The sequence below is a fragment of the Larimichthys crocea genome, chromosome XXII, assembly GCF_000972845.2.
Source record: "Larimichthys crocea isolate SSNF chromosome XXII, L_crocea_2.0, whole genome shotgun sequence".
Taxonomy (NCBI): domain Eukaryota; kingdom Metazoa; phylum Chordata; class Actinopteri; family Sciaenidae; genus Larimichthys; species Larimichthys crocea.
Window position 1 is genome coordinate 4,532,550 of NC_040032.1, and position 12,919 is coordinate 4,545,468.

Here is a 12,919-nt window from a genome sequence, read left to right on the forward strand (position 1 = left end):
ACTAAAGCCAACATAAACGAGTTATTACTATAGTCCTTATTTAGATGAATAGTGCCAAACTCACTAAGCCATACACCAAACACTGAGGAACATTCATGCCGCCAACTGTAACTGTTTACTAAGAAATCGACAAGCAGGAAGAAGTAAAACTGTGTATTGCCCATATAGAAATTGTAATATTACATGAGGTAATCTTTATTCTTGGAGGACTAACTCAGCATCTGTTTGGCTTTAGGTGACAGCCCGGGCTGAGCATCTGGGTTCAGGCCTTCTGCATCAGGGCTGCCAGCCAAACCCAAACCAGTTCATAGGAGTGTTCGCCCAGAACAGGCCAGAGGTGACTCTCACTCATTGTCTCATTCACCTTTTCCTAACCATTCATGTGGTCTCTCTCGCTCTGTGGTCTCTTCGTTTCTCACGTTTGCTCTGCTTCATTCTATCACACCCACTGGCTCTGGCTAGACACATCTAAACAATTTTACAGATGGGCTCATTCATACAGCCCACTGATCTAAACACAAACACGCACGCACGCACACACACACACACACACACACACTCAAAAAACTATACACAGTTCCGTTAGCAAATACACACAAAGATCCTGTCTTGTTTTTACAGATGTAACTTTAAACACGATCCAAAAAATGGAACATGAATATAAATATGAGTAAAAGTATGTGTTTGAACATTGTCCCTTGAAACTTGTGTGATTTTAGTGGATCATCTCAGAACTAGCTTGCTACACCTACTCCATGGTGGTGGTTCCCCTTTATGACACACTGGGCCCAGATGCCATACGGTTCATCATTAATACTGGTAAGAACGTACTCATCCTACACACACACAAACTACTCAAACAAATGCTAACTGGTAGCCACACTAATGCACACAAAACAGTATTCAGAAGTGATCGTCTCCTCTAACCCTCCTCAAATTGAGTCTGAGAGATAAATATGACAAACAATCCTCTCTTTATTGAAGCCGTAAACCCCTCCAGATAACTAACTTTATTTAATAGTTCTGCTTACTAGAGATACAGTCTGGTTTTTGAGACAGCAACTCTTATCAGTGCTTAGTAGCAGCTTTTAGCAGTGGAGTGCCCCTCACTGGGGACTAAGAGTATTGTTGTCAGCTCAGCTGTGTTATTTCCTGGGTAAACCCTGTAAACGTTGCTTTTATAGCCTAGTTTTATGCTGAACTGAACAATTGACTTTATTAACAACTCAATGAGAGCACCACAGTGCTATCATTGGCAGCTTCTTTCCTTAGAAAAAACTCAGTGAGCTGCTTTGTGAGAGACTATGAATCTTGTCTGAACTAAACATAATCATGAATAAGTCATAAGGTTTTGAATGTTGCCCGAGAGTAAAAACACAGCAACAGCTTTGGAGCTCTGAAATCTCTCTCAAATACTTCATAAAACTAGAAATTTGATCAATTTGTTTTGTTTTGTTCCTTTTCATTTTTTTTTAATTCTGCCGATATTCACACAAGGGTGTGTGTGCTCTCGTGCGCTTGTGTCATTTCAGCTGATATCTCCACGGTCATCTGTGACAAAGTAGACAAAGCGCAGGTGCTACTGGATAATGTGGAGCGGAAGGAGACTCCGGGACTGCGAAGAATCATCCTGATGGATGCCTCTGACTCCGCCCTCGTGGAGCACGGCAAGGTCTGCGGCGTCCATGTGCAGGCCATGCACGAAGTCGAGGTACGACATGCTATTCAGTGGAAGTGATTCAAAATATGTTTTGAAAAATATATATATGTCAGGTCAAAATTCCAGAAAAGTTCCCTGAATGACACTTTAACAGAGTTATTTTAACATGATCCCTTGGGTGGTTGTCAACACCATCATTGTAGATTATCTTCATGTGTCAATAAATGAAATCAGGCTTTCACACTATTGTTGCGCAACACTTGATTTCCACCTAGAGGACACATTACTGTCTGTCACCTACAAGCTCTCTATACACTCTTCAGAGGAAGTGGGCAGAGGGAAACAAACTGCTGTTGCAGCATCTCGCTTTTAAATGTGCACAATAACAGTCTAGAAGTATATTTGCATATTAGTTTTATTTCCTGTGTTCATGTTTGGTGAGATATAGCCATCAAAATGCCATTGAACAACATTTTTTATGTAATCTAGATGTCTAAAACAACTTAAATGATCAGGATTGTTCATTTATATTTGCATTTGTATATGCATTTGGACTCTTTTTCATAGTAATAGCAGCAGATGTAGCAAACTTTTTCATAGTTACAATCAAAAAAATTAAACGTTTGTCAGGAATGTATGGTGAGATTTTCATCTACTCCTACCTGGCTGCACAGAATCTGACAAATGTGGCTGTTTCATAAGCACAAAACCACAAACAATGTTCAATAAAAATAACTTGAATATGCCATGTCTGAAGTGGGCATTTACGGTTTCACTACTCTTATTCCTGTAACTATTAATGCTTCACTGGCACAATCACAACAAACATGTAAAACTGGTCCAGCAGATCGCAGCTGTAGCTGTCGCAAAGGCTAATTTAGGATAGTTGTCTGGGTTTGGATTTCTGAATCAAGCATATCAACAAAGCAGGAAGGAGGAAAGGGTGGACATGTTGCATGTCTGAGTAAAGTAAACAAGGTATTCATAGCTCATTAGGGACATTCAGTGAGTTGAACTGAGCCAAGATAATCACAGGAAAGTTTCTCATAGTCACATGTGCATTATTGTCATTTTTCTGTAATGATCAAGCTACTTTCTTAGGGGGGTTGTTTGGTAGACGCCCAGCTCATCTGGTTTTCCACATGGTTTAAAAGAAACAAGAGGATTTCTTGCATGTGCTGTTAAACACTCAATCTGCACAATTACAAACTCAGCAGGAATTTTCTAGATATGGTTTTCTGAGCATGTTTGCTTTCTGTTAACATACAACCCCAAATGTTTAGCCACAGTACATAAGATGATGAATCACGCATGCTCTGGTCAAGATACTCTGGCCTTGCTTTAGAAAATGTACTAACCGAACTCAGATGACATTCATTATTCAAGAAGTCATATGAAATAACACTGAATTCTGTCTAATAATATAAGTTGAATGTCATTCATGCACATGAAGTGTCAGCAATAGTTATTTTGATATTGTCTTTGTTTTTTTTACAGGCTCTGGGCAGAGAGCACTACAGAAACCCTATAGTAAGTACTAAGGATTTTTTTTGTGTGCAGACATCCTGCTGTGCCCTGTTTAATGTTAGCACGCTAACATGTAAAATTAAGATGGTGAACATGATCAACTTTATGCTTCATTAACATGGATTCAGTTGGACGTTGGATGGACAACACTTTCTGAACATGCATGGGAAAAACAAAAAAACAGCCCAATGGAATTGCAGCATGGCAAAACTAAACACACCTGTTTTTTTTTGGTGTAAATATTAACTGAATTTAAGATCATATATCTAGTGATGAATGTAATAACCCTTGACACTACTGGAAACTACCCAGCTAAGTTAGTATTCAGAACAAGTGACAATTTTTTTAACCTTGAGACTGCGCATACTACTGCTGGCACTATGCCAATGACTAAATAGAGCTCTGCCTATGTAAACATACATCATTGTGTGCTTTTCAGAAAAATCAAAGTTCATCAAGTTCAAGTTACATGTCACAGCATGAGATTATGCTCTGACAAATGCCATTATTTCTCCACAGCCACCAGTACCAGATGACCTTTCCATTGTATGTTTCACCAGTGGAACCACAGGTAATAATTGCGTAAACTGTGTGGAGAATATGCATCATTTGTTTTTGGTGATTTGGTGAAACTCACTCATAGGCCGTTCAGGAACATGGGCGATGCAGCTAACAGGCTAGAAATGGCATCAGCAAAGTGCAAATCATTCAGATTGACAGTGGAGGTGGGGTTGGAGTCTTAAGATCCTTACAGTCTCTTGCTTGTTCAAACACAATTTCTGCAATCTGTCGATGATACAACACAACAAGGTCTATAGTCAGGGGTCACCAACAAAGTATTCTAGAGCAAAACTAAACATCAGACCGATACACGCAACAGCATCCACTCAAACACAGCACACACAATGCTGTAGCAGAACCAAAGACACTATTAACATACTCTAGAGGTAAGCAGATGTGTTACTACCATACTGCATCTAGGCCTGTGCCTGTCTTACATTAAAGGCCAATAATACCCAATAATCTAAACGTGTTTAAAGTATATTAAACTAGCTAGATAGGTAGCTACTTTCATACCATTCATTGCCAACACACAAAATATTTCCCATACTGCACCATGCCAAGCCAAGGAATATGTACACCTTGAACAAGGTTTCCCTCACTGACATAGGTCCAAGCAATGTTTCCACTATTTTACCATCTGCACTTACATATACAAAGTTCACTGACCTGATACTGCTCCCGTACTAGTCAAACAGTAAAAAACAGTGACTCATAATCAACTATATGCTTTGTTCTCCTTGTTGTTTATGCGTTTACAAGTTATAAAATAGTTACCCAAGACTCTGTAAATGTGTATATAGGAGCTGCAGAGTATGAAAAAGGTCACTGCACTTCATTTGAAATACCATCCATCTATCCATCATCTTCATCAGGGTCATGGTGGGACTGGAGCCTATCCCAGCTGACTTTGGGTGAGCGGGGTACATCCTGGAAAAGTTGTTCTCATTAGGAAGACCATTAAGTCCAAGCTGAGATACTAATTAAGATATTCACTGAAAAAAAACATTAGTCACCTGCCATTTGCTTTCGAGCTGTCACTCAGACTTACTATGGAGCATTCCCAGTTTAAACTATCCGTGTAAAACTAACTACTACTAAAAATAATCATAAAGCAAGTGCTTCCCTGTTCAAGATACCACACATTTAAGGCATTTTTATATAAATTTTAAAATGCACAGCAATAAATGCTGTAAATGAGGTTTTCTTACGGTTGGGGTCTGTTGTGTGTTTGCAGGAAAAGCTTAAGCATGATATATTTTGGTATATCAAAAATCAGTTTGAAATTGATAATTCAGTGTAATACATTCTGATATATATATAATATATATATATATATATATATATATAACATGAAGGGGGAGACAAATGTATACCACATTAAAAAACACATTTACAAAAGAGAACCTTACATTACTCGTCTATGCAGACAGAGCATTTCCTGTAAATCAGTCCAGTTCTCTCACAGCAGCAGACAACTTCCGCTCTGCCTGAAATGGCAAGAGGCGGCACTCTCATGCGAGTAAGGAGGCATGGCTGCTATTGCTGGAGGTCGCCTGAAACTAACAGATAACTGCTGCAGGGCCAGGTTATGTGAGGACGCAATGGTGTCAGTTTACAAGTTGCACCAGCTGCAGTTTGAAGCAATGCTCTCAGAGTCCATTGATAAGATTGCCACCTGCTGGCTATAATAGAGACATGCCACCACACTGACATAAGTTTCCACAAATCACTTTGCATTTCTCGAGAACTCACTCTCCCTGTGTTGCAACATCTCTTCTGCTTTAAACTTAAAACATCACTCACAGCTGTGGGAACTGTGGCATGTCTGGAAAGAGGAACATTTCGTTTAAGAGTCTTTGCATCACTATTGTGTGTATAGAAAGGTCTGAGCAATGACATTACAGTAACTGGGAAGAAAAATGATAATTTTAGTCTGTTCTAGGAATTCACACACAAAGAAAAGTCTATAATTCAGGATTTTCTTTGTTGTCATGTGGAAAGAGCTGTTTTAAATTGTGACATAATAGATTTCTATTAATGAAATAATGGCAGAACAAGGCTTCAAAACACAGTTGGGTAATTTGAAAGTCCAGTGTGTAAGATTTAGGGGGCTCTATTTACAGAGTGTGGCAAAAATGGAATATGAAATGCCCAACAAAATTTTTATTAGTTTATAATCACCTGAAAATAAGAGTTATTATGTTTTTATTTTCTTTTATACAACCCTATTTCTAAAAAAAACTTGGCACAATGTGTAAAATGTAAAAAGAAACAATGTGTGAAGCCCAAAACATTGAAACCCTGTATTTAAATGATAAAGCAAAGGCAACTTTTTTGAAATGTGTTGCAGAAATTCATAATGGAAATATTATTTTTGATTTTTATGAGTTTCAACATTTGATAAGTTATTTTGCACTATTTTAATCAAATATAGGGGTTTCAATGTGTCGCGCATCATCACATTTTAGTGTCTATTTACATTTTACACAGTGTGCCAACTAGTTCAGTTTTTGGAAACTGGATTCTACAGACACAAGTCCTCTATGTTGCCTCTAACTCCTCTATGTTGAACTGCCATTTAGAGTAGGACTTAACGGACAAAGTTAGATTTGTCTTTTCGTGTCAGATTTCACCTAAGTGATGAACATGTGTGTTTTCTGCTCACACAGGAAACCCGAAGGGAGTCATGCTCACCCATGGGAACGTGGTGGCAGATTTCTCAGGCTTCCTCAAAGTGACAGATGTGAGTGACGCTGCCTATTGTCTTTTACCCAAAAAATCTTTCATAGCAATCCCCTAGATATCATCCAGTAATTTGGGATCATTTAATCAAGATGTCTTTGCTAAGTGTTTCATCTGGTTTCACTGTGTTTTCTTTTCCCTAACTTCTATTTTTCATGAAGTCACTGTGTTGCAAGATCATGTTTAGTTCATTAGATCGTTTTCTTCCTTCTATGTCCTACAGAAAGTCATTTCCCCCAACCAAGATGATTGCCTCATTTCCTTCCTGCCACTGGCTCACATGTTTGAGAGGCTCATTGAGGTGAGTGAGGTATCAGGAGAGTCAGGCTGTATATGGCATAACTCGAGTGGGTGTTAATTTGAAGTAATTTTGTGTGTGTGGAGGGAAAAAAAGAGGAAGGGAGGAACTCACTTTTGCTGTGCTTTTCTTTACTTTTGCTTTCTGGCTCTGAGAATGATGCCACCTGATGTTTACAGCCACTGTTGTGCATGTTGCGTGATTTCCTAGCATACTAAAGCACACAACCACATAGACAGATGTGAAAACGTAAATGTCTGAGAACCTCTCATCTTGCACACAAGAAACCACGTTATTGAGAGAAATTAGGTGAAGGCAGGAAATCAGAGAACATATTTACAACCCATTTACTGTAAAGCTTGTGTTTATCTGCTCCTGTGCCTTCTACCATATATTTTGAGAGTCTTAATACTCTGTTTGTGTCTGTTCAACTGTGGAAAACTACTGGATATTTCAGTTTCAGATTGACTTGGAAAGCAAAAAGTAATTCCATTCATTCTCCAGCATTGCTTCCAGAAGGATACTTTCCCCTGTTTCATGTTTGTGCACATGCCCTTCTGTAAAATTATTATAGGAAACCTGTCCTTGTCCGAGAAATGATGAAATGATGAATGAACACACTGAATGACTGAATTTGTTTCTAAAACCACAACATTCAACACTGTATTTCGAAAAGATCTAAAGGATGACAAAATGTCCGCACGCTGGTGGATTTTCCCGGTCTTTTTGTCTGGACAAGGACAATTGTTCCCTTGAGATACAAGAAAAAACATGCACATGCACAGTGATGTCCACATTTAACAGTGAAGGTTGCATCAGATTATTTAAGCAACTGCTGGTGTTTGTGTCTGCTTAGTCACCTGCATATAAAAAAAAAGCCTTTTTAACAACATTTAACAACATACCGCAACAGAACAGGAAACATCAGCTCTGCTGTTAACACTACAGAGCACCCATTCTAGCTTTTCCTGTTTTTTTGTTTTTCTTATCATATCCAGAAGCACTGGTAGTTTGAGTGCCATCTTACTGAGTACAGATGAAAAGCATGTTTTAAAAAATTTTCGATTTTGAGTGGAAGGTTTGTTCCTCAAAGTTCATGGTTTAATGTCTCACAAACTGAGCTGATCATACAAACTACAATGTTTCGGTCTGAGCTACTGTAAATCTTCATGTACTGCTACCTTTTGAGCTTCAGTTTTTCATCCACTGTGGATGAAAAACAGTTTCCATCTAAGTTTTTTCTCCAACCCTGACAAACATACAGTTAGTGGAGGTTGTTTTTACTGAGAATCAGTGAAGCCAAGCCCTATCAATGAAATATTCTTGTGTGTGATTCAGGATCAGTCATTAAACAACTGAAAGAAGTTGTGCTGAGACTGCAGTTTATGTATGTGTAATTGATTGTTAAATATAAATATGTTTGTGTATGCCGGTGAGCTTGCATCAGGTTGAACCAGCCTGGTTTGTTTGCCTCCAGCAGTGTTGTCAAAGGCGTGAGACTCAGACACAGGAAACCACCTAACTTCCCCTGAAAGCAGTGCATCATATTATACAACACAAGCACATTCAAGCGGCTTACATAAAGACACACAGACACAGGAACACACACAACCACACCACCGTATCACCATATCTCATACCATATAAGAAAAACATGGGCAGACCAGATACTTCACCACACACACAGGTCAACCAAACATACCCCCATCGTACACCCTCCAGTAGTTCTCATTTCAGAGATCTTCCCCAAGAGTTTTTTAAGGAGTTTTCTGTGTTTATTATTGCTTGGTTTTCAGAATGTAATCAGCCGCACCATCCCATCCACATTGTATCCATCATAGTCACTTCTGCTGTTAATATGACATAATCCTCTGAGAATGCATTCAGTAAATATATACAGTGGAGTGCCCTGGAATTTCCCTGCAGTTCAGTAGACCACCACTCAGCTGCTGGAAAGAGAACACATAGAAACATAGAAATCTTTGTTTTTACAAATCATTCATATAATTGACAAAGGCAACATTAATTGTGCATTTTCTAATACATCACAATGTAAAACAGGGAAATAAAACATGCAGACAAATAAAGTTCCTCTTTTTGGTTTAGTGACACGAGATTTTAAAGTATGGGAACCCTAACCTTTTATGATGACTGATGCATAAACTGCTCTTTCACATGATTGTCCAACACGTGCTTGTAAGTTTATTAATAAACTATTTGTGATGAAGTGTATGTCTCAGAATCCACCAGATTAAAAAAAAAAATATATATATATATAAAGAAATTATTTTTAATAAAGTTTACTTCCATGCATTTTATGATGATGATGATGATTTAACCACTGCTGGATTTTGTCTGTGAAAAGACAGCTGATAGTGTCAGGCTAACTGTCTGTGTGTTTTTTTATCTTCAGTCTGTGGTGTACTGCCATGGAGGACGAATTGGGTTCTATCAGGGCGATATCCGTCTCCTCCCAGATGACATGAAGGCCCTGCGGCCAACTATTTTCCCTGTGGTGCCTCGATTGCTCAACCGCATGTATGATAAGGTGAGATGAACCGTTAAGAAAAGAGAAGACCTGTGAAGAAACTGTGCTTCCCTTGTTCTGCTAGCAATGAAGCAATTTAGCTTGTCTAGTCATAAAAAAGAGATGGGTATTATTCTGGAAACTTACACATGTCCTGACATGAATTTGTGGTTTTATTGTAATCACACTGGTCTCTGAGTCATGTATTGTAGCGAGTCTTGCAGCTGTGGTTTAGGGATCGAATGATGCAGATGTTCGTTTTCCAGCTATCAAATCAAGTTTATTTGTATAGCCCTAGTCAGAATTGAACGCCAATCTTAAGAAGTGTCTCTTAAGCTTCGATTTAAAAAGGCTGAGATCAGTAGTGGTGCAAATGTCAGGGGGCAGTTTGTTCCACAGTCTGGGAGCAGCAACGGCAAAAGAACGATCACCCCAATGTTTAAATCAGAAGCTGACCTGGAAAACAAACAACAGAAGTTTAAAATCAATTCTAAAATGGACTGGAAGTCAGTGGAGTGACAGCACAGGCGTAATGTGTTCATGTCTGGACGTGCTTGCTAAAAAAAGCTATGATTAATGCAGTCTGATTTCCTCTGAAATTTCTGTTGTGTAACAAAGAGAACTTGTAAGAGAGAGAATTTACAGAGAATGATGTGTGATGACAAATTGGAGCTTTGTTCCAGCACAAAGAGGAGCAGGAAGGAGCTTCCCAATCATTTTCTTGCTATTTACATGGACAATTGTACAGGTTTTAACAGCTGGAATGAAAGCAGACGTTTTCCATCTAAAAAAAAATAAATGTGCATTTTGTCTTTGTCTCCTCTGCAGATCTTCAGCCAGGCTAACAGTCCGTTGAAGCGTTGGCTGCTCAACTTTGCTGCCAAAAGAAAAGGTGCTGAAGTCAGCAGTGGGATCATTCGCAGTGACAGCATCTGGGACAAAATCTTCTTCAGCAAGATTCAGGTAAATAAAAAAAACATTAAAAAAAAACACTGTTTCCTCTACCTGAGCTAAATGTGCCACCCTGAATACCACAATTCATATATTCATTCATTCATTTCTGTGCATAAGCATTAAAAAAAATTCAAATATTTCATAGACTTTTGGCAAAATGAAGAGAAATGATGCATCTCACTCCTGCAAAGCAACTCTCTGGCCTAAAGTTTTCTCAAAAGGAGCTTGATCTCACCCAGTAAGATTAAACAGTTCACTATAATTTACAGTATGTCAGATCCGCAGCTCAGCAAATTCTTTTCATAACAGTGTGGTATGATAGGAGACAAATGGGGAGAGAAAAAGGTTATAATACACCAGAGCTCCTAAAAGCACTTACAAAAACAATTTTTCATCACCAGTCCCCTTCCACTTCAAAACAGAAGATAAGAAATAACAGAAAAGAACAACAGAACAGTTTAAACATTGGCAAATAATTGTGTTTTCATGTCAGACCTCACTGCTCACAGTAAAAAGCTGATTCATTTGATATTAATTGTTATTAATATTGTTAATTTAATGAAAAAATAAAGACACCTCTGTATTAATAACGCGTTTCCTGTCTACACAGGCCAGCCTGGGAGGGAGGTTGAGGATGATTATAACAGGAGCAGCTCCTACCTCGCCCAGTGTCCTGGGATTCCTCAGAGCAGCTCTGGGATGCCAGGTGAGACAAACACACACCTTTGTACTGCTATTCTTGTAAGAAACCTCACTGACATAATGAATTCTCTAGGCCCTAACCCTAACCGTCACAACTACATGCCTCACTAGAGTATAAACCTACCGTGCTGTCATTGTTTTGTGGATAACTGTTTTGAAGCCTCGAGTTTGGCACTAGGGGTGCTGCCATCTTGGTTTCTCAGATCCAGAAATGACCATATAAATGGAGCTTTGGATAGTTATAAATGCAATCTGAAAAAAAGGGTAATTTCTCCGTAAAGCTAAATTCAATTGAACTTTTCTTTTTTCAGCCAAGTGTGCTGCCCCTTGATGGTCATTAGAAAAGATGCCAGTTTAAGACACTTCTGCATTGACTTCACTTCACACACCCTGAAGCTCTGTCCACTAATTACACTACCAAACCCTCTGTCTGACTTCTCCATCTACTTAAATTGTGATGATATGTCAATGCTTTGTCCACAACATGTTTCCCTGCCCCCAAGTGGCCAAAAAAGTCAACAAGTTATTGTAGGTAACAGCCCCTCTAAGAAGTGGGAGTCAGATGTCTTTACTCTCAGTCTAAAACTTTAACTGGTCCTCACAAAGATGTTCTGCAGCAACAGCATGCAGAACATATGATAAGGATACACATGCGTCTAAGCAACACATTGACACACAAATCTAGTATCCTTCACGCAGCACTCTTCTCAATATTGTCTATGTCTGTGTGTAGGTGTACGAGGCATACGGCCAGACAGAGTGCACTGCTGGCTGCACCTTCACCACACCTGGAGACTGGACCCCAGGTGAGCCTCCAAGTTTATGGCCTAAAAAGGAAAGACTTATCCTTATCTCTGCCTGACTGACTGACTGAACCTGTTTACCTAACTGGATGCTCAGTTCAAAGATCTAAAAGTGGTGTGGTTGAGTCTTGATCCAAGAAATGCACAACTCCTGTCCTGTGATTGTCACTATGAGCTGTACTGTGTGGCCACTGCTGCTGATATAATGTCTTAACTGCACAGACACTCCCAGTAAAGGTTTTATAGTTCAGATTCAGTGGACAAAAACATAAGAGTGAGTGACAGGTACAGTAGATCCAGAAAGAAAAAAGGTCTAGAAGGGTGAGACAGACAATGAGGAAAGGAATGTTAAGCTGCATTATTAACACTCATAACAACCTGCTTAAGGGATTGCCAGCATCAACAAGTGGTTGTATAACAAACAAGTAGTTACCATAACCTGGATTTGGCCTCTAATGGGCTGTATTGTTGTGTTAAATGTCTTGAGATTTATAGTAGTTTTTGCCATTTTGACGCATGTAATTATATAGATCCTGTGTTATAATTGGCTACCTGATTTAGTGTAAAATGCTACCTTCTTTGAACATGGTTATCTAATAATAATAATGATAACTTTTGGAGTTGGAATCCAAAGTAAACCAGCATTTGAGTCGCCTTTGTTCCTTATTTCAGCTGTACATGCAAAAACAAAGTTTGCCCTTGGAATGCAAATTATCTTTGCATTTCCATTCCTAAATGTCAAAACGCAAAAGTCGTGTAACAGAGAGAAGTCAGTTTTATAGTAGCAAGACAGTAGCAGCATGACAGCATAACTTTCCAAGATGGTGCCCTGTTCATTGAAATTAATGCAAGTAAACTAAACATGTCTACACATTTAGCCCAAAACATAGATGCATTTGATTTTTGTTTTTTGCTTACCATGTCCAACTACCTGCACACACAACGTACAAAAAACACGAAATAGGTGAAATGGCACCACGCTAAAATCACCACACAGCTCAGTGCTGTTCAATCAAGTCACATAATTTTACTCTCTGTAGACAACATTTTAACAATTTTTGTTAATTTTCTTGTCAAATAGATTTTGTGAGTAAACCACAGTGAGCACTTTGATCTCTTCTTACATTCACCAAATAAATCCA

General features: G+C 38.8%; 1 protein-coding gene across 4 annotated transcripts in view; it reads left to right on the forward strand.

Moving 5' to 3' along the window:
* The window catches only part of acsl6 (acyl-CoA synthetase long chain family member 6), a 32,721-nt gene that overhangs the window by 16,575 nt on the left and 3,227 nt on the right, over positions 1–12,919 (forward strand). For all 4 annotated transcript variants that reach the window (XM_010733472.3, XM_019272640.2, XM_027273787.1 and 1 more), the window contains exons 5-15: positions 236–337; positions 720–819; positions 1,533–1,711; positions 3,158–3,190; positions 3,707–3,758; positions 6,421–6,494; positions 6,717–6,794; positions 9,205–9,339; positions 10,147–10,281; positions 10,883–10,978; positions 11,708–11,780. In XM_010733472.3, coding sequence (XP_010731774.2) covers positions 236–337; positions 720–819; positions 1,533–1,711; positions 3,158–3,190; positions 3,707–3,758; positions 6,421–6,494; positions 6,717–6,794; positions 9,205–9,339; positions 10,147–10,281; positions 10,883–10,978; positions 11,708–11,780 — 1,057 coding nt within the window. The remainder of the gene's footprint in view (positions 1–235; positions 338–719; positions 820–1,532; positions 1,712–3,157; positions 3,191–3,706; positions 3,759–6,420; positions 6,495–6,716; positions 6,795–9,204; positions 9,340–10,146; positions 10,282–10,882; positions 10,979–11,707; positions 11,781–12,919) is intronic.